The 21,292-nt window shown below is 47.6% G+C and overlaps 1 protein-coding gene across 1 annotated transcript in view; it reads left to right on the forward strand.

The window, feature by feature from the left end:
* Positions 1–9,344, forward strand: part of Iqgap1 (IQ motif containing GTPase activating protein 1) — a 92,302-nt gene extending 82,958 nt beyond the window's left edge. Inside the window, exons 37-38 of the mRNA XM_052159817.1 lie at positions 3,339–3,447; positions 6,826–9,344. Coding sequence (XP_052015777.1) covers positions 3,339–3,447; positions 6,826–6,939 — 223 coding nt within the window. The 3' untranslated portion in view covers positions 6,940–9,344. The remainder of the gene's footprint in view (positions 1–3,338; positions 3,448–6,825) is intronic.
* Positions 9,345–21,292: the final 11,948 nt, after the last annotated feature.

The raw sequence follows: 21,292 nt of genomic DNA on the forward strand, positions 1-21,292 counted from the left end.
GATCTGACTACATACTGTCTTCATCACCGTTCCATTGCTGTGACAAAACACAGTGACCATGGCAACTTATAAAAGAAAACATTAGTTTCAGAGGGTTAGTCCATAATTGTCATGACAGGGAGTTTGGCAGCAGGCAGTCGGCAGGCACAGCACCAGAGCAGTAGCCTAGAGCTCACATCTGATCCACAGGTAACAAGGAGAGAGAGAGAGAGAGAGAGAGAGAGACAGACAGACAGACAGACAGACAGACAGACAGACTGAGCCTGGCATTGCCCTTTTGAAATTTCAAAGCCAATGGCACACCTCTTCCAACAAGGCCACACCTCCTCCAACAAGGCCACACCTCCTCCAACAAGGCCACACCTCCTAATCCTTCCCAGACAGTTTCACTAACTGGGGAAAGAGGCTCTTATGGGAGCCATTCTCATTGAAACCACTACACATGCCCACAAAAAAACAAAACAAACAAACAAGAAAACAAAAATAAAATTGGCTTCATTCCACACGGGGATCACCTGCATCCTTTCTAGGAAGCACAGCTGGCTTTACCCTGGGTCAGAACTCCGGGTCAGAACAATTCAGGTCCAGTGTCCTCTGCCAGCCCTGGCCTACCTTGTTAGAAAGCATGCACTGGAGCTGCTGGTTCTCCCTTCCTTTGATTCAGAAGGCACTTAGCACTTCTAATTCAGAAATATGGATGTGTAACTATCACATAGCAGGGGAAGCATGAGAGACCCCAGAGAGGTAGTAAACTCTCCTCTGTGCGTAGGTTCAGAGAAAGGCGATGCATCTGTCTACTGAGTGCCTCACTTTCTAAACAGAAATTAGGATATTGTTTGTCATGTATCCAACACTCTAGCATGGTCAGGCAGAGTGGTGCAAAACTTTAATCCAATACTCCCAGCAGAGGCAGGCCAATCTCTGAGTTCCAGCCTGGTCTACAGGGCGAGTTCCAGGGCAGTCAGAGCTACACACAGAAACCCTGTCTTTAAAAAAAAAAAAAAATAAGTCTCTCTTTAATAATTATATATTTCCTATGTTGACCTGGCTTGGAATGCTTAATTATACTTTTTTATTATATTATTGCAATTATAATAACACTTGCATTAAGTCTCGTGAGGCAAGCCGGGTGGTGGTACTGTAATCCCAGCACTCTGGGAGGCAGAGGCAGGCGGATTTCTGAGTTCAAGACCAGCCTGGTCTACAGAGTGAGTTCCAGGACAGCCAGGGCTACACAGAGAAACCCTGTCTCAAAAAAACCAAATCCAAAACAAACAAACAAACAAACAAGTCTCGTGAGGCAGTCGCACAGCACATGCCCAGCTCTTAGCTTGCAGTGGTGGTGACGAGACCTCACTGCGTAGGCCCAGCTGACCTTAGACTTGCTGTCCTCGCCCCCCCTCCTCTGTGCTAGCGTTACAGGCATACTCTGCCACTCTGGGCCATGATTGCTTTTTAAAATAATAAATGCCTACAGCTGAATTTCTAATCCAAGAATGATTTTTTTTTTAACTACTACAGAAATACATGACGTACAGTTCCCGTTGTTGCCATTTTCAGGGCCTAGGTAGTGTGTGTACGTCATGGGCTGGGGCACTAGAAGGTCTTCATCTTGCAAGAGCCACTCTGTGTCCCCTCCTGCAGCCTCCAGCAGCCTCCACACTCTTTCTGGGCCTTGAGTTTGACTGCATTAGTTACCTCACACAAGTGAAGCCGTACACTTGTTATCTTTTGTGACTGGCTTGAGCATTCACTTCACACAATGTCCTAGAGAGTTAACCACATGACAGGATTTCCTTCATTTTTAAGGCTGAATAATATTCTATTGTCTGCGTGTACCACATTTTGTTCAGCCCTTCATGCACTGATGGGCAGGTTCTGTTTCCGACTCTAAGTTATTGTGAGCAGTGCTGCCCTGCACAGGTGCTGGCCTCTCCCCAAGTGCCTGCTTTCTTCCTGTGTGTGCCCAGAAGTGGGGTGGAGGGCCATGTGGTAGCTCACATTTGGCTGTAGAGGCTGTGCAGTGATGTCCACCATAGTGGTTGCAGGTCCTGCTGATACATTGTTGCTATAGTTCATGCAGGGCTCATGCATGTAGGAAAGCGCCTATGCTACTGCTCCCTGCCAGCCATGATCCCATGAAATACCTCCACAAGGGCTGGAGAGATGCTCAGTGCCACACACACACACACACACACACACATACATACACACATACATACACATAGACACACACATATTTTTTTAATTAAAATTAAAAGTATCTCTTTAACGTTTACATATCTTAGATTTGTGATTGAGAAGTTGTCGTTTTGGCAGGTTTGGCTTTGGTGTGATGTGTAAGGCTCATCATCTTTTTTCCCCTCTGGTCAGTTTTTCAACTTGGGACCATTGTGCTTCTGATTTTTTGTAGGTGTTTGGTTCTTGTGTGGTTTTTCTGGCACTTTGTGGTCCCCGGTCTCTGACCTGGACTCTTCCCTCTGTCTGCCGTTACTTCCCACTGCTCTTCCCGGGTCCCTGTTGGCGTCTGTTATTTCTCGTTTGCTGCTATGGGCATAGAAACTAGGAGACTTACCAAATGGGCTCACACTAATTACTGCACAAAGCAATTATCCTTAGGAAGGAGGTGCTCGGAGCAGGTAAATGAAACCAGCCCACGAGTGCTCCTTTATCCCCTCACAGCCTTCATTCCCAGAGCTCTGCCGAGCTGTGGCTCTCTCAGACAGTGGAGAAGCAGCAGAATGGGGGCTGACTGCTGTGTCTCTGGGCATCCTTACTGGTGCTGTGCAGCCTCCGGCCTAGGACAGCGCGCACTCCCATCCAGTGTTCACAGTCTCCATCCAGTAAGGCCCTGCTTCTCCCTGATTCTCCCACATACCCCACTTCCTTACCCACCTTTCCCAATCCTTCCTTCCCTCCCCCTCCCCAAGTCCTGGAACTCACTCTGTAGACCAGGCTGGACTCAAGACTCAGGGATCTTTTTCTGCCTCTCAAGTGCTGGGACTGAAGGTGTGCACCACCATACCAGCTCCTTTCTCACTGAATTTTGACTGTTGACTGTTCAGGGAAGAGCCATCTGGTCTACCACTTCAGGCTTTGGTGGCATTCTCCTAGGCCCTCTTGGAACAAGCTGCAAGTGCTTCAGGGAGAGGTGACCATTTTTCTCTCCAGGTTTCAGAGCAGATGACACGGCAGGAAGTTCAGCCAGTGGTGCCGCCTCTCCAGGAGAACTTAGGTCCAGTACCTTCTTCCAGGCACCCCTGGCGCCCCCTCCCCCACCTCAGAGGCTCATTACCTAAAAACTCCACACTCACACAGACGGTGTTGTGTTTCAACAGATTTAAAAATGTTATCTTCGAAATTGGTCCGACTGAAGAGGTTGGAGACTTTGAAGTGAAGGCCAAGTTCATGGGCGTTCAGATGGAGACTTTCATGTTGCATTATCAGGTGGGTGTGCGCAGGCTTGGGCCTGACCTCTCTGAGGAGGAGGGAGAGAAAGATAAGGGAAAGCCCTTGGGGAGAGCTTTGTGTATTCAGAGTCTGCGCCTAGATAGGCGAAGCTGGGGCTTGGGGAGTTGGGTGAGGTCTGTGTCCTCTGAGCTTTCCTAAGGCACATGCGCTTTAGAGTGCACTGCACTGAGACCTGCCGCTCCACTCCGTGGGCCCTGAGCTGAGCTGGTGCCCTGGCCTTGAAGGGAGTGCCTAACTACTCGAGTTAGCAGTAAGAGAGTCTGTGCTGCACAGAACTTGAAATTTTTTTATCTTCTCATTTGTATTTGATATGGATACCTTTTTGTTAAGAATATTACTGAAATGTGTGAATACATTGCCTCTCTATAAATCTGAATCACATTTTAAATTCAAAATTAACTCTAGCAGTCTTATAATGTAAGTATCCCTAATACTTTATTTTTAAGTCTCTTAGCTGTTTTTTTCCTGGCGCTTAGGTTTGGCCCACAGGACTTGTGCTTGGTAGGCAAGCTGTTTCCCGCCAAGCTCAATTTCCAACCCCAAATATCTGATTTTTGGGGAGTGGGAGGAATCTCATGTAGCCCAAACTATCCTCAAATCCACTATGTAGCTGAGGCTGGCCTTGAACTCTTGATTCTTCTGTTTCTCCCAAATGCTGGGATTATAGATATGTGCCACCATGCCTAACTGCCTAAATATCTATTTTTGCACATTAAAAAAATTGTACACAATAAGGAAGGTGACGTGCACCAGAACTCCAGCTCTCAGGAGACAAAGGCAAGAGGATTCAGAGTTTGAGGCTAGCCTGGACTTCATTGTAATTCCAGGCTAGCCTGTATAGTGAAAGTAATCTTCAAAATCCAAGGCCAGAAATAATCAGTCAATTGAGAGGATTCATGAGCAGTGTCCAGACCCAACTATGTGTGCACTCCCCAGCACATAGTAGGCCTCTTGCGGGTTTTGTTAGTTGGTTTCTTTCTTTCTCTTTTAAGATTTACTTTAAACCGGGCGGTAGTGGCGCACGCCTTTAATCCCAGCACTTAGGCGGCAGAGGTAGGCGGATTTCTGAGTTTGAGGCCAGCCTGGTCTACAGAGTGAGTTCCAGGACAGCCAGAGCTACACAAAGAAACCCTGTCTCAAAAAACCAAAATAATATTTACTTTATTTTATGTATGTCTTTAGACACACCAGAAGAGGGCATCGGATCCCTTTACGGATGGTTGTGAGCCACCGTGTGGTTTCTGGGACCTCTGGAAGAGCAATCAGTGCTCCTAACCACCGAGCCCTCTCTCCTGCCTGGTTGGCTCATTTCTTTTGCAATACTGAGAATCAGACCTAGAGCCTCGCACATGCTCTGCTGCCAGCCTACTTTTCCAGGTCTCACCCCGCCTGTTTGCCACTCCTGTGGGCTAGCAAACTGGGCTGGCGCCTCTCTGTGAGTAGGCACCCCGACTTCTGCACAGGATGGTCGCCCCTCGTGTACTTAGCCTCCCTCCCTCCCCCCACCTGCCTTCTACCTCCGTCAGACAATGAGCACTGGGGCACGTTGCCTCCCTGCAGCCACAGTGGTGACCCTTCCCTTTGACTCAGCAGCCCTGAGAGACATCCTCTGTTGACAGTGCCAGCTGACTCATTTCCCTGCCACCCCCAAAACTGTGACCTCCTAAAACAGCATCTTAGTCATCGGTATTTCCTTGTTGCTAACCAGTAGGCTCTCAGTGCTTATTAATGAAGTAACCGTGAAAGGATTTCTTCATATATTGTAACTGAGCACTACTACACGCAGTCCCTTATCCCATTGGTTTTACCTCGAGTACAGGCCAACCAGTCTGCTAAGGAAACCTGCACACTGCTGCCCAGATTCAGTAACTTGTCTGCCTCATAGGTGCCTGGGGTTAGGGTGAGGCTAGGCAGAGAGGACACACCATGGTCCCCATCCTCGTGACACTGCGGTCCCTTCGTGCCCCTTCTCACCACCACTCGCAAGTCTAGTGCTAGGGAGGACAGTGCTGCGGTAAGCTCAGGACGGCAGAGGGCTGCTGTCTTTCCCATGTGTTTCCCGTCAGACCCGATCGATCGCCCCAGCGCCGGCTCTTCCTGATGACCGTGCCGCCCAACGGCAGCTCCCTCGGCAGCTCATCTTTAAAGTTTAGAAAATCACACTTCATAAGGTTTTTGTAATGACTTGAAAAACTAGTGTGTAAGGTGCCGAAACAAGGCCACACACAGCTCGGCGCCCGGTGGATGTGTGCTCCTCCTGTCTGCTTGCCTTTTACATTAGAAAGCCTTTCTCGTGTAGAGTTGAAGTTGGAGTCTGGAAAGGCTTCATGAGAGACCCTGGCTTCAGTGTCCTAAAAACAAAAGATGCCAGCAGATTGCAGAGTTGGAGGTGGGACTCTCTGTTGGTAGAATGCTTGTTTGGCTGCACAAAACCCTGACCTCAGCACTGTAGATACTGAGCCTGGTGCACATACCTGTCACCCCATCCTGGAGACAGGAGTATTCCACCAGCCTGTGCAAAGTGCGGGGTGGAGGCGGGGCCTGAGTCAGGGTGGGGGTGGGGCAGGGAGGACCAGGGGAGCCAGGGGGGGTATCTAGTAGGTACTGAGACATTACAAGCTATTCTCGTGTCAACCACTGGCATATTTCGTGAATTGAAATGTCTTTATCTTTTCTATGTGTATTAAAACTTCCACATTCAGCCGAAACAATGGGAAAAGACCATTGTAACTTTTTTTAATTAATCATTTTATTCGTTTACATTTCAAATGATACCCCCTTCCCCGTTACCCCTCAACAAACCCCGTCCCATCTCCCCTCTCCTCCCTCCCCTTTGCCTCTTGAGGGTGCTCCTCCAACCCACTCACCCACTCCCTCCCCACTGCTCTAGCACCCCCCCCCCACCATTGTAACTTTTGAAATAAGGTTTAAATGTATTTTAAATGAACATAACTCCTAATTTTCCTTCATGTTTAGAATATCTTACCATAAACTAAATGATACCCTAAGGCTCAGTTAGCTTAAAGGTTCCCTCATCCAACACGCCCTGTTGCTCCAGCACCTAGGGTGGTGTGTGGCCTCTGGGTGGTCTTGTGGCCCCAGGGTGGTGTGTGGCCCCAGGGTGGTCATGTGGCCCCAGGGTGGTGTGTGGCCTCTGGGTGATGTGTGGCCTCTGGGTGGTTGTAGAGTGGAGAGCTCTACACTGAGAAGTGTGTCTCACCCTCGCCATTTCACATCTAGCACGGAAGGTCTGCCTCACCTCTCCTGGGTCCTCCCGGGGGGGGGGGGGGGGGGCCTTCCTTTTCTTGTAACAGATGTGATGGTTACACTGTTTGTGTTTTGTTTTTTAAACAGGACTTGCTGCAGCTACAGTACGAAGGGGTTGCAGTCATGAAATTATTTGATAGAGCTAAAGTGAATGTCAACCTCCTGATCTTCCTTCTCAACAAAAAGTTCTATGGGAAGTAACGGGTCACTTGCCGCCCGGAAGAATTAAAAAAACGGCAACACCTCACGGCTGTCTTTCTAAGATCCTCCATTATTCCTTGGAAGCAAGGACCTGGTCCGGCAGCGCCTCAGTTCACACTCCAGAAGCCCGAGTTTAAGTCCCCTCCCTCTGACAGACGTCAGTGCCCCCTTCCTTCTAGTGAAGCCGAAAGCCCAGCTCCCCCTCAGCCCTGCTCCCCCATTTTCTCTCATCATGTAGGAAAGAGTGGAACCCTAGCCAACCCCTCTCTGTTAAAGCCTCCTAAGTGGTCACTGCTACCTGGCAAACATCGGGGTTGCTTTGCTTAGCGATAAGAATGGTGGGGTTCAAATTCTGTTTAGAAGCAAAGGCGTCGGGTGGATATCAAGCTTCACACCAGCTTCACACCAGCGCCCACCCGCGCACACCAGCGCAGTCAGAGGATGAAGTCTGTGAAGTCTTCCGGCTGCTGCCTTTGTGGGTGGGGCTAATCCAAGTTACTGTTCTCTGTTCAAATGAAGCAGCTTCAGGAGAAAAAGAGCAATTGCTTTTGAATTCTCCAATAAATCTGGGCAATGCTGTTAGCACAGAGCCTTCCTGGTGAAGGTGAACCCACGGTCACCGCCGGCCATTTAGAGACTGAGTGGGCGGGGCACTCGGCATCCCTCCCACAAAGGGATGGCTTCCCCTAGCTCAAAATGTAACTGTTTCTAAACTGTGTTCCAAGAGTGCCTTACCAAAGCATAAATTTATTTCTTAAAATGTGAGTGATAGGAATTTTAAAGATTTATATAATGCTTTTGAATATTCTGAGAAAGGGTTGTTTTTTCATCGGGTTAATTTGTATATCTGAATTGATGAAGCTTTTCTATAGCCTACAGTAGGGTCTACCTGCCGAGTTGCTGAGTAATTCTGCTTGATTTTAGCAACAAGAAAGAACCCACGTCATGGTGACGCTCCAATCCATCTCCTCCCTGCCGCCCACATCATGCTTTTATCCTGAGAAACCTGGACCCTTAGGCTCTGACTAACAAAGACAGTTCAGCTCCAGACATTGAATTTAGAAATCTTTGTCCTTGGTTTAAAAGTCATAAACTTAAAAAAAAAAATCTATATTAAAAAAAAAAACATAGGTAAATCATGATACTGAGCCTTTGTCTTTGATGTTTGGTTCGGTATTCTTGCATAAAACAAAAATTTAACGTTGCAGAATTCACTTATGCACATCGAAGGCCAGTAAGCCGTTTATTTAGTGACAGATTGTGTGGTGTGTCCCTATGTAAGCCTTGGAGAAGTGTCCTTCATGATGTCCACATGGGCAGGCCAGGTTGGAGGCCTCACTGAGTGGATTCAGGTGGAGGCAGGCGCCAAGAAAGGATCTGCCACCATAGTGACATTGTGTTCTGGAACAGAGTTTTCTGAGAAAACATATTCAAGTTAAAGGAAAATGCTAAGGCTGGTGTGGTAGTAGACACCTATAATCTCAGCAGTCAGGGGCTAAGGAAGAAAGATCACTAAGTCAAGGCCAGCCTGGGCTACATAGCCCCACCCTATCTCCAAAAAAGAGAGAAAAAGGAAAAGGAAAAAAGAAAGAAAAAGATCCTGTTACAACCAGCATCACCTCAAAAACAAGGGTAGCAGATGTGTCAAGAGTCTTTTTTTTTTTTTTTTAAGACAGAGGAAATGGGGTCTCTGTCGCCTTGGCTGTCCTAGAACTCTGTGTAGATCATGCTGGTCTAGAACTCACAGAGATCTGCCTGCATCTGTTCCCTGAGTGCTGGGATTGAAGGTGTAAGCCACTATACCTGGCTTTCAAGGTTTTTTTTTTTTCTTTTTTCTTTTTTCTTTTTTTTTTTTTTCAGAGACAGGGTTTCTGTCTATCCTGGAACTCACTCTGTAGACCAGGCTGGCCTCAAACTCAGAAATCTGCCTGCCTCAGCCTCCAAGTGTTGGGATTAAAGGCGTGTATCACCACTGCACAGCTCAAGTATGTTTTCTTAAAAAGGATGCCATCACAGATGTCCCAGAGACAGTAATAAATCCAGGTTACAGGGCCTTCAGGTGTCTCAGTTGCCTGGAAGGATGCTCCTTCCTTGAATACCCAAGGGAACTGTGCTGCATGTCCTTTGAAGATCTTCGTGGCTGCTATGGGATCCTGCTTAAGCAGCACCGAGGTCACCTAGCGAGCCCAGGTTGGCACACGGAGGCCGTGCCGCGCTTACGTTATTTATTAGCTGTAGCCGGCTCTGTCTGGGCTCTCACCTCCTCTGACCTTTCCTCTGACCAGCCATCATGACATTTACTATGAATTTACTTCCTCCCAAGAATCTGGACTGGCAGTCAGACTGTTGCTACACACAATTGCCTTTGTATCTTCGTAGGAAATAAAAGGTCATTTGTTCCTGTTTGTGTTTCTTTTTCTTGGTTTCATTGTTAGTTCCTGTTAGATGGTGTTAACTAGAGTGAGATTAAGTTACACCCCTCCTTTGTAGTCTTTTTAAGAGAGCAAACCAAGCCTGCCTTTGGACCACAGACTCTCTCTTAAATTTTATTTATCATGTGGATATAGAGGTCAAAAGACAACTTGGGAGTCAGCTCTCTGTTCCCACCGTGTAGGTCCAGGGATTAAATTCAGGTTGTTGGACTTAACAGCTCACTGATTATGGGCTTTTTTAAAGATTTATTTATTTTATATATATGATTGCTCATACACCTGCATGTCAGAAGAGGGCATCAGATCCCATTATACATGGCTGTGAGCCACCAGGTGGTTGCTGGGATTGAACTCAAACATCTCAAAGAGCAGCCAGTGCTCTAACTGCTGAACCATCTCTCCAGCCCCCAAGTATGCCTTTAACGTGGCGTTTAGCCTTTTAAAGTGTATCATGCTTAATGTACCATCAACATAAGAAATACAGTCAAGAGCCAGGCATGACGGCACATGCCTTTAATCCCAGCGCTCAGGAAGCAGGCAGGGTTGGAGGGCAGATGGTCTAGAGAGTGAGTTCCAGGACAGCCAAGGCTGCACAGAGAAACCCTGTCTGGAAAACCCAAAAGAAGAAAAAAGAAATGTAAGACAGACTGTTGCCATGTAATTGTGACTGACTAAATCATGAAGGTTTAAATTTGCCATTTATATTACTTAATGAAAAGAACACCGGTGTTAGGCATTCATGGAGAGTGTTCCTCAGGGGCTTCTGTCACATGTAAGTCACCAGACGTGACTAGGGTAAGCTGGGTCTGGAAAAAGTAAGTCAGCAATTGAAAATAATAAAAAAAAACAGGAGCTGGGAATGATGCTGGGGCTCAGCATGTAAGAAGCAGCGTGACACAGGCGTGAGTTCAAATCCCAGAAGTCACATGAGTCGGCACAGTAGCGCACATCTGTAGCTCAGTGTTCCTGCAGTGCAGTGGGATGTGGGCTCAGGAGAATCCAGAAGCTGGCAAGCAGGCCAGTGGGCTCGGCATCCCAGGCACCAGAAAACCCTGTCTCAAGATGGAAGGCGTGAATGGGTACCTTAAGTCCTCTGACCTCACGGGCGTGCCGGTACACAAGTACACCAGGGCTCACACAACCTTACACGAGAATACATGTCTCTAAGCATCTCACACTGTGTGTGTCCGCTAGCTGGATGTCGGAAGCCAGTGGCAATATGAGAGAAACAGAATAATCCTAGAGGAAGCTTAAGCGGCAGGCTGGGATGGTTTCTGGGAGCGGCTGCAGTGACCCCTAAGGAAGAATGTCATGATCAGGATATGGCTTCCCTGACGGGGGCGGGTCTTATGGGACACACACATGCTCTGAGCCTCCGCTTTCTCATTCTGAAACACATGGTGCCCCAGGACAGGCTGATTATGGAATACGGAATCATTAGCTTGGGCTCTACATTCTGCAAAGAAGTCAAGGGAATTAGAAAGAGGGGTCACCATGCACAGAGAACCAGGCTGGCCCTCATGCTCTTTAACCCCCTGCAATGACCGGACTAGAGGCAGGAAGGGTTTGTTTTGGCTCATAGTTCAGCAGAGTGCAGCGCACCATGGCGGAGACGGCAGGGCAGCAGCCCGGAGCAGCGTGGTTGATGGTGCCAACCAGGAAGGAGGGAAGGGAATGTCTGTCTGTTTAACTGGTCCTGCAAGACCCCAGGGTGGGTCCTCCATCAGTTAAATCTTTGGACAGTCAAATTCAGCACCTCAGAGCATTTGTTGCTCATGCAAAAATGAGCACTGGTATTCTTGTGTACCTGGTCCAGTCCCAGTACCCGGACAACAGCTTACAACCAGCGGTAGCGTCCGTTCCAGGGGATCCAATGCCCTCTTCTGGCCCCACGGGCAGCACACATGCATGTGGTATACAGACATAGAAGCAGGCAAAACACACACAGGAAATAAACAGGACATCCTCAGAGCTGTGTCTCCTAGGTGATTCCAAATCCAGTCAGTGAAGTGGCCATGGAGCTGACTAGGAAAACAAAGGTCATCCCTCTCCCTCCGCTGAGAGCCATCCCAGGAATGGTGGGGATCACCCCGCCCCTACCCCCCACCGCCAATTTAATGCTAAATAGATTTGGGAAAGCTTATATCTTCTTTCACACGTTTTCATTTTCTTTGACAGGTGGTTTGGTTTTGTTGGTTGGTTTTAGATGGTCTTAAGTAGCACGTTAGGATTGAATTCATATTGCCAAGGACAGCTTGAGTTCAGATCATCTGCGACAGGATTACAGATGTGGGCCACCATGCCGAGCTCACTTCCAAGTGTTTATATTTTAATTGGAAAGTGTGAGGCCTGGGGTGTGGCTCAGTGATAGAGCTCTTGCCTAGCATCATATGACCCTGGGTTCAATGCCCACTACAAGTTTATAATTGCCAGTGTGCTGTGGCTTTTGATGTAACAATTGCTGCATACAGGCATTACCAGGATTTTGTTTTGCTTGTTGTGTTTTGTTACTGTCTTAATACAGGGTTTCGCTGTGAATGCTGGATGGTCTGAAACGCAGAGATCTGCCTGTCTTGGCTTCACCAATATTGATATTAAAGATGTGATCCACCATACCATACATTTTGAAAGGCACATGAATGGAACTTTGGGGAGATTTTAAATCCCTTTCGTCCCTCTCTTGAAACTCTCGGGTTTTGTTTTCTCGTTTGTAGTGCTGGGGCTAGAGCTCCAGGCCAGCATTCTGCCACCAACTGACGCTGTGGCTCTAAACTCCTGTTTCTCTGTAGCTCTCACAGCAATTTTTTTCCTAATAATTTTTTTTTTATGATGCTAGAGAGTGAACCCAGGGCTGAGGCACAATGGGCAAGCACTCTTACGATTGAACTACATCTCTGGCCCTTGACCTTTAATCCTGGCACTTGGAAGGCAGAAGCAGGCAGATTTTTGCAAGTTCAAGGCCAGCCTGGTCTACAATGAATTCCAGGACAGCCAGGGATAGTAAGACCTTGTTTTAAAAACAAACCAAACATGTATATATATATATGTATGTATATATGTATGTGTGTATATATGTGATATTCAAACCAAACATGTATGTGTGTATATATATGTGTGTATATGTGATATACAAACAAAACTTTTGGGTTTTTTTTTTTCCCTGAAACAGGGTTTCTCTGTATAGCCCTGGCTGTCCTGGAACTCACTCTGTAGACCAGGTTGGCCTCAAACTCAGAAATCCACCTGCCTCTGCCTCCCAAGTGCTGGGATTATAGGCGTGCGCTACCAGAGCCCGGCTATAAACATTTTTTATTATTTATTTAAATAGTTTTATTTTGAGACAGGATTTCACTAAGTTATCCATGGTAGCCTTGAACCTGTTCTGTAGCCCAGGCGGGCTTTGGGCTTAGGGTCTGCTTGCCTCAGTCACTCAAGCAGCTGGAGCTAGGAGCCTGTCCAGGATGCCTGACTAAAAATATGTCTTACATTTAATTATTTTGTGAGCTACTTGTAATGACAACAAAACAGGGCTGGCAAGATGGCTGAGCTGGTACAGGCCCCTGCCTCCAAGCCTAATGGCCTTAGTTTGAGCCTCAGGACCCACGTGGTAGAGGGACAATCCACCTTCCAAAAGTCGTGCTCTGACCCCCACATGTGTGCCATGCCGTAAGACAAGTAAATAACTGGGCTTTTTAAATTAGAGTGTGTGGGTATGTATTCATGTAATTATTAAGTCAGCCGGAGAAATCACTGCATATTACCATTATTACTGCCTCTTTGATCATAGTAACACAACATTTTTATTCTTTCTCTAAAGATTTATTTATTTATTTATTTATTTATTTATTTATTTATTATCATATGTAAGTACACTGTAGCTGTCTTCAGACACACCAGAAGAAGGTGTCAGATCTCATTACAGATGGTTTTGAGCCACCATGTGGCTGCTGGGAATTGAACTCAGGACCTCTGGAAGAGCAATCAGTGCTCTTAACCACTGAGCCATCTCTCAGCCCAATATTTTTATTTTTAGTTGTGGCTGAACCAACCAACTCACTCGTCTAAAGCAAATCAGAATTCCAGGTAAATGTACAAATCCCCAGTTGCAGGAACTTTCAACCCCTTCCTATAAGGTTGATGGCTGCCTGAGACTCAGCACAGTAGCTGAGCAGAGTACTGGTCTATCCCCCCCACCCCACCCCCAACTCCCACCGGACCCCAGTGTCTGCCTGGAGTCGTATCTCACTTTGTTACCAATTTTCATCCAAATCCACTGGGAAGTGACACAATTTTGCTTTTGTTTCTTGGGCAGGGAATACTTGATTCTGAAACGTTTGGGAGAGGTGGTAAATATATTGATCACAGTGGCAGAAGGAGCCAAAGGACGGGATTCCCTTTAAGGTTTATGTATGAGTACATATACACCTGCTGGCCAGCAGAGGGTGTCAGATCCCATTACAGATGGTTGTGAGCCACCGTGTGGTTGCTGGGAATTGAACTCAGGACTTCTGGAAGAGCAGTCAGTGTTCTTCTTTTTTTTTTTTTTTTTTTTTTTTTTTTTTTTTTTTTTTCCAGTTTTTTCGAGACAGGGTTTCTCTGTATAGCCCTGGCTGTCCTGGAGCTCACTCTGTAGACCAGGCTGGCCTCAAACTCAGAAATCCGCCTGCCTCTGCCTCCCAGAGTGCTGGGATTACAGGCGTGAGCCACCACTGCCAGGCTGCAGTCAGTGTTCTTAACCAGTGAGCCATCTCTCCAGCCCCAAGGACAGTTTTAACAATTCTGAGAGCTATTTGGAACTAACTTCTTGAGATCAGTGAAGGTTCTTTAAGACCCCTTAGTTCTTTTTTTTTTTTTAATCTCAATGGCTTATAACAGAAATAATACGATTACATTTCACCAATTTTTAAAGATTGTCTTTTGAAAATATTTTTATTTATATGCATGAGTGTGCAAGTACCCATGGAAACCAGAAGAGGGCACAGTATCTATCTCCCTCAAGTTGGAGTTACCTCCGGAAGTGGATGCTACCACCTAAATTTAAGTCTTCTGCAAGAGTTCTCTTTTGTTTGTTTTGCTTTGTTTTTCGAGACGGGGTTTCACTGTGTAGCCCTGGCTGTCCTGGAACTCACTCACGCTGGCCCCCAGTTCATAGATCTGCCTGCCTCTGCCTCCTACATGCTGTGATTAAAGGTGTACATCACCACTGTCTCTCTAGGACCCGAGGCCCTGCTGGGGAGGTGGGGAGGTTTTTACTGAAGGCTGGCTACCCAACATACCCAGGCCCTGGATTCTATCCCCAGCTCTGCCTCCACCTAGAAGATAGTTTGTACAATCCAATATGCTAACAATGCTTTGGGAAATAGGAACAATATTCTTGTGCTGGCTGGTCTTATGTCAACTTGACACAAGGTAGAGTCCTCAGAAGAGAGAGTTTCAGTTGAGAAAATGCTTCTACAAAATCAGGCTGTAGGCAAACCTGTGGATCATTTTCTTAATTAGTAATTGACATGGGAGGGTCCAGTCCATTGTGGGTGGTGCTCCCCCTGGCCTGGTGATCCTGGGTTCTACAAAAAAAGAAGGCTGAGCCCACCATGGAGAGCAAGCCAGTAAGCTGCACCCCACCCCACCTCCAGCCCCATGGCTTCTGTGTCAGCTCCTGCCTCCAGGTTTCTACCCTGCTTGAGTTACTGTCTTGACTTCCTTTTTGATGATAAACTATAAAACAGAAGGGTAAGCCAAATAAACCCTTTCTTCCCCAACCTGCTTCAGTCACGGTGTCTCACCACAGCAACCGTAACCCTCACTAAGACTGCATTACAATTTTGAACCTTGATTATGGAAAACTATGAATGTACAAGAAGGAGCCTTTAATGGATTCCCATATGTCCACCATCTGGCCTCAAACGCTGTCAGTACCCGGTCATGTCAAACTAGTTTCAGTTAGCCCCACCCCCATGGTTACTTTGGCAGTCCTTGATATATAAATATTTAGGATGTGTCTCTGACACACATTCTCAACAGGAGCAATCTTACTTTGCAGCAGATGTTTTGCTAAATCTGGAGGTTAACAAGGAATGCTCCTGGCACCTAGTGGGCAGAGCCCAAGGGCTCAGCACCTTGGACTCCCTCAGGACCACTCCCTACAGCAAGCTATCGGCAGCTCCTACTGCTAAGGAAAGGAGACTGAGGGAAAGTAAGCTAGAATCCTCCAGTATCATCAGACCTGAGATAGCTAAAGCACTAGACACGGTCTGAGGAGATGGCATGTGCCTGACAAGCAGGCACGAACACTCGGCTCAGATCCCTGGAACCAGGCACGGCAGGATGTGCCTGTCACCCAGACAGTGCAGCTAAGTCAGCCGACTGGAAAGTTCAGCAAGAGACTGCCTCAAAAAATAAAAGGTGGAGAGCAAATGAGGGGACACAACCTTATGTTGACTTCTGGTCTCCGTGGGTATGTGCAATACTCACCCTAACAAATACACGACACACACACACACACACACACACACACTAACAAATACAACACACACACAGGCATATGTACACACCCACACTAACAAATACATACAACACACAGTGTTTAAACTTCCCCACTTTCATTTTAAAATATCTATAAGCTTGTATATTTGCCAAAAAAAGATCATGCATCACATCTAATTCGATAAGCTTCTGAAATCCCCCTCTCTATGAATTCTGTGATTAGTTTCTTTTCTTCACGCGTATCCGATGGTGGACCTCGACATAGAATCCCATCCTGGATCTTTTATAACACCTCTGCGTGCCACTCAGTTTCAACCTTCTGGCAAGAATCTTTGAGAATTCCCCTGGGCACACCAGAGCTCATCTTCTGGTAACGGAAACACTGGGCGTTGGATTCGGGTTTTGCGAGCTTGACTCGTCATCAAGAAGCTCCCCATGAGAGTCGCCGCCTAGTGGACCTCAGTGGTAGAGCAACTGCTTACCCCTGGGAGGCCCTGGGTGTGGTCCACAGCACCAGGAGAGAAGAGCTAGCTCCCTGCGAGGACCGAGCAGCCACGGGACCGAGCAGCCACGGGACCTAGCAGCCACGAGGACTGACTCCATTTTTTCATATCATCTTAGCCAAAAAGCCAATAAGTGATTGATTGCATAGGCTTCTGTTTGGTTGGGTTTTGTTCTTGTTTTAAGACAGGGTCTTAGGATATAGCCCTGGCTGTCCTGGCACTCACTTTATAGACCAGCTGTCCTTAAACTCACAGAGATCTACCTGCCTCTGCCTCTGCCTCTGCCTCTGCCTCTGCCTCTGCCTCTGCCTCTGCCTCTGCCGCCTCCTGAGTGCTGGGATTAAAGGCGTGCACCACCACTGCCTGGCCCTCAGCATCTTTTTTAAAGCGACAAATGAGAGGATTTGACCCCTCTCTGTCCTCCTCAGGTACCTCCATACTTGTACATACACATGTGTGCATGCACACACACACCATACACACACACAAAGTGACTAATAAACTTTGTATAAAACCAAATTATTACGAACGGAGCTGGGACAGAGCTCATTTGGTACAATGCTTCCTAGAATGCTGTGGCCCTCAGAACTGCATAACCCAGAGACCAGGGCACACATCTGCAATCACAGTGTGTAGGGAGTGAGGGCAGGGAAGCCGGAAGGTTAAAATGAAGGCCTTTGGGACGGCCCGGTGTGCGCAGGTACCTGAGTTTGGCACTTGGTACCCACATGGTAGAAAGAGGGAGCTAACTCCCCTGACTTTCACACATGCTATGACACTTACGTGTCCCCTGACATTTGTCTATATGAACATCTTGAAAAATGTATATATGAGGCTCGGACACATAGGGCCTTGTCTCAACAGCAAATAACATCAAATCATCATGAACATATCTGAACACAGCAGCACACTATCATAATCCTGTACTCTCAGGGCTAGCAGGCTGAGGCAGGAGGATCAGGCTCATAAGATCTTGTCTAAAAAAACCAAAGAAAGTCTCATTATAAACTCCTGGACTTTATATGTATATATTTGGGGCAGGGAGGGTGGGGTGGGCCAGTCTCCTGTAGCCTTGGCTAGCCGGGGACTCCTTACATCCCAAGCCAGGGGATGACCTTGAATTCCTAATCTTCCTCAGGCTCCAGCTGCAGGATCACAGGCATGAGCCCGCACACCTAGTGCTAAGCTTTCCCAATAGGGGAAACAACTTTAAGAAGAAAAACACTCTGTGAATCCATCAAAACGTTTTTTATATAGATGTAGCTCAAGAAAGAGAAAAAGGAGCCTTGCCCAGGAAGCAGCATTTGCAGGTTTGGTCGAGGGGAACACCTCTGAGAGGTGCAGCTCCGCAGACCTTCACACCACCTAGCTTTCGCCAGCCATCTCTGCCTCCGCAGTCTCATGTCTGCTGAGACTCTTACCTTCCCCGTAGCCAGTTCCCCTGAGCATCTCACTCTGGGAGCGAATGCAGAGTTGGAAGACAATCTCTCCAGAGCTATGCTGCACAGGAGTCTGATGTGGTGCGACAGATGCGTTCACAGCACAAGAAAGCCTGGGAGACTTAGCTCAGTGGGGGGTGGGGCGGGGGGGGGGATGCAAGTTGGAAAGCTACATTAGAGACCGGTTGTTCCTGATAACTATAGCCCCAGGATCCAGGTCCCAGCCTCCCCTCTCGCATGCCGGGAAGCCACCACAGACTGTATCTGGGCACTCACCACTTCCCCCTGGAGCCTCTGAGCTCAGCCACAGGGCGCATTATGGAGAGGGCAGAATTTGTTCTGTGGGGTCACAGTGAACGGTTCCTCTGTCTACCCAGGCGCGTATCAGGCAGCTTTTCCAATCACTAACTTCTCCCCTCAGCAGTAAACAATCTCTCCCCAAGACCCTGGGGACTCTGGCTTCTTGTGATAACCAGCCCCCCGGGGTAGCTAGGCTATCTCTAAGCACCTCCTTGTCTCCTAATTAACTTCTCTGCAATGACTCCATTTGAGTGTGGCACCTGTTTCCTGAAGGATGTGCGGGTGCACCAATTAAGGTCTCAATTAGAGGGAGGTTTGGTGGCCTGCACTGGGCCTGGGATGGAAAGGGGTGGGTGAGTGCTAGGCGTGTTTGGGAATTAGAACTATTTGCTGGTTCTTGTAGGAGGAACAATGGGCCCTGGATTCTTGAGCCAACTAGCCTTTCTCTCTTCTGCTACAGAGCAGGCTGGGGAAGTGCAATGTTCCATCCCCCTGCACAGAAGTTTAAAGCATGAGAGGCTCTGATGTTTTTAGTAAGACTCAGTTTTTATCTTTAATTATGTGTACGCATGTGCATCCGTGGGTGGAGGTGTGAGAGGTGGCGACGGGATGTATGCGGATGAGTTCTGTTGGCTGAGGATGTCCCAAGAGAGTTTGGGATCACCTGGAGCTGGAGTTACAGGCAGGTGTCCTGACCTAGGGCCTGGGGACTGAACTATTGTCATTGGCAACAGCAGAGCATCCCTGGACCACTGAGCCATCCTTCTAGTTCCCAGACTTTGCTTTTTCTCTTTTCTTTCTGTCTTTTTCTTCTTTGAATACCTGTCCTGCGCTCTGGGCTTTCTCACGTTCTCCAAAGGCCACCCTATTGCCCCCTGGCAGCTCTCCTCTGAGCGACATCGCTAACCTACCTGCTTTCTTTGCCACCAACTCAACTCTTGCTCTTTTCCATACCCCTCCTTCCAACAGCTGCCTGCATTTACCGGGCTCTTGGCCCTACTGTTTTCCCCCAAACTTTAATAAAATTATCCTCTGGCTAAAATAAATAAGTGAGGAATAAAACCAACAATTAAAATGGAGGAAAGCCAAAATCGAGCCTGTCTGAGGCCCACCGCACTCCGCGTAGCTCCGCTTCCCTTGGACCTGTTTGTCCCCACAGTTCTAGCTTTCTGACTCTTCCCCAAAACCTCATGACCTGTCGGCAGGGGGCCACTTGAGGACCTGCTCCAAAACCAGAGTGGAAGAAGCTAGGATGTCTGTAGGCCATCTGTAAGTGCTAAGTATTGTTAGACAACAAAAAGGGAAACATGTGTACTTGCATCTTAAGTGTGTGTAGAACTTTAGATGTCAGGCTGCAGTTTTATGGTAGTTTTGGTAAGTTTGTAGTAGGAGCCTTTGCTGTTCTGGCTGGCTCAGCATGCAGAGGCCTTGGGTTCAGCCCCACTGTGAGTGCACACGTGTACACACACAAGTCAACCACGTTGAGCTGGGGACACTTCTCAGAAGGTAGAGACTGCGGCTCAGTGCCCAGCACCTCACAGATGAGAAGCTGTGGCCTGCTGTGGAGGGTCAGTGGCTCAAGGTCACCCTCAGAAAGGAGTTCCAGCCCAGCCTAGGATAAATGAGACCCTGTCTCAAATGAACCCTAAGGTGGCCTTTGGGAAATGGGGAAGATGGCTTCGTGGTTAGGAACATTCTGCTCTTGTGAAGGAACGGAGTTCAGTTTCCTGTACTTACACTGGGCAGCTCCACAACCACCTCAACTTCAGTGTGGGGATCTGATGCTCTCTTTTGGCCTCTCCAAACACATGCACAAGCATACAGAGAGATACACATAGTAATAATAATAATAATAATAGCAACAACAACAAGTTTAGCTTTTGTTCTTGAATTTTATCTTTTGCTTCCTAGAAAATAATTTTGATATGAAAATATAAAAAAATATACTTGTGTGTGGGGGAAGCTTGCTTGGTAAACTTACTCAACTGTCCTTTGTTGCAGGAGAAAGCCACATTCTTACAGATACCCATAGTGGCTACTCTAGAAGCAGCCACACCGAAGGGCAGTGTGATGTGAATTAAATAATAATAATGTCTATAAAAGGCCGACTCTGCATCTGTAGCTCTGAGAAATCAGAAGGTGGCCGCACACCGTCACCGCCAGAGACTGCGTTGTCAGTGGGAAGGGCAGCGGGGGAAGCTCATTGGCAGCTGTTCTCTTCAGAGGAACGGATGAGGAAGGCAGGTAGAAGGCTGGAACTGCCCCCCTCTCAGAGAACTGAATTGTGGAAAGTGACCTTTCCTCAGCCTGAAGTTACTTTAATTTTTTTTTTTTTTTAATTTAGTGTATGTGCAGGATGTGCCCTTCGGAGCGCAGAGGACAACTTGGGAAAGTCAGGTCTCTCCTTCTGCCGTGTGGGTCCCAGGGATTAAACCCAGGTTGTCAAGCTTGATGGCTGTACCCACTGGGCTATCTGGCCTGCCCGGAGTCTAGATGTAAGAACCCAGGATCAGGACCAAAGGCAGGGGGATGCTGATGTTAAAGAGACAGCTTGGTCCATTAAGTGCCTGGAGCACAAGCAGAAGGCCATGGCCTCAATCCCCGCACCCGTTTGACGGCCACAGAGCAGGGTGTGGCGGCCTGCACTTCCAATACCAGCTCTGGAGCTCCAAACAGAGACAGCCAGAGCGCTGGGGCTGGCTAGCCAGGCACTCAGCCCAATCAGAAAGTTCCAGGTCCCCGTGAGAGATCCAGTCTGAGACAACAAGATCTTTAGCTTAAAAGATGTTTTTAAGTAAACAAACTCCTTAGATTTAAGTTTTTCTAAATTCTAAGATCCAGGTCCTGGCAAACAGTAACAAAACTGCAAAGTAACCAAATGAAGATAAAATCGTTAAAGAATCGACTGTCAAAGGTGGAGGTTGGGAAGGGCAGAAAGGCTGGGCCTGAAGCTCAGTTGAGAGTGTTTATCTGGTAAAAAACAAAACAAAACACACACACACACACACACACCTGGTGATCTCTGACCTCCACAGGCTCACGGTGTACACCCACATATATGGGAACAACCATGCATGCTTACACACACAAGAAAAAAAAAGAAGGAGGCTGGAGAAATGGCTCAGAAGGTAAGAGCACTGGCTGCTCTTGCAGAGGACTGGGACTTGATTCCCAGCACCCACAAGCTGTCTAGCAA

Source organism: Apodemus sylvaticus, chromosome 1 (assembly GCF_947179515.1).
Source record: "Apodemus sylvaticus chromosome 1, mApoSyl1.1, whole genome shotgun sequence".
In the NCBI taxonomy this organism is placed as follows: Eukaryota; Metazoa; Chordata; class Mammalia; order Rodentia; family Muridae; genus Apodemus; species Apodemus sylvaticus.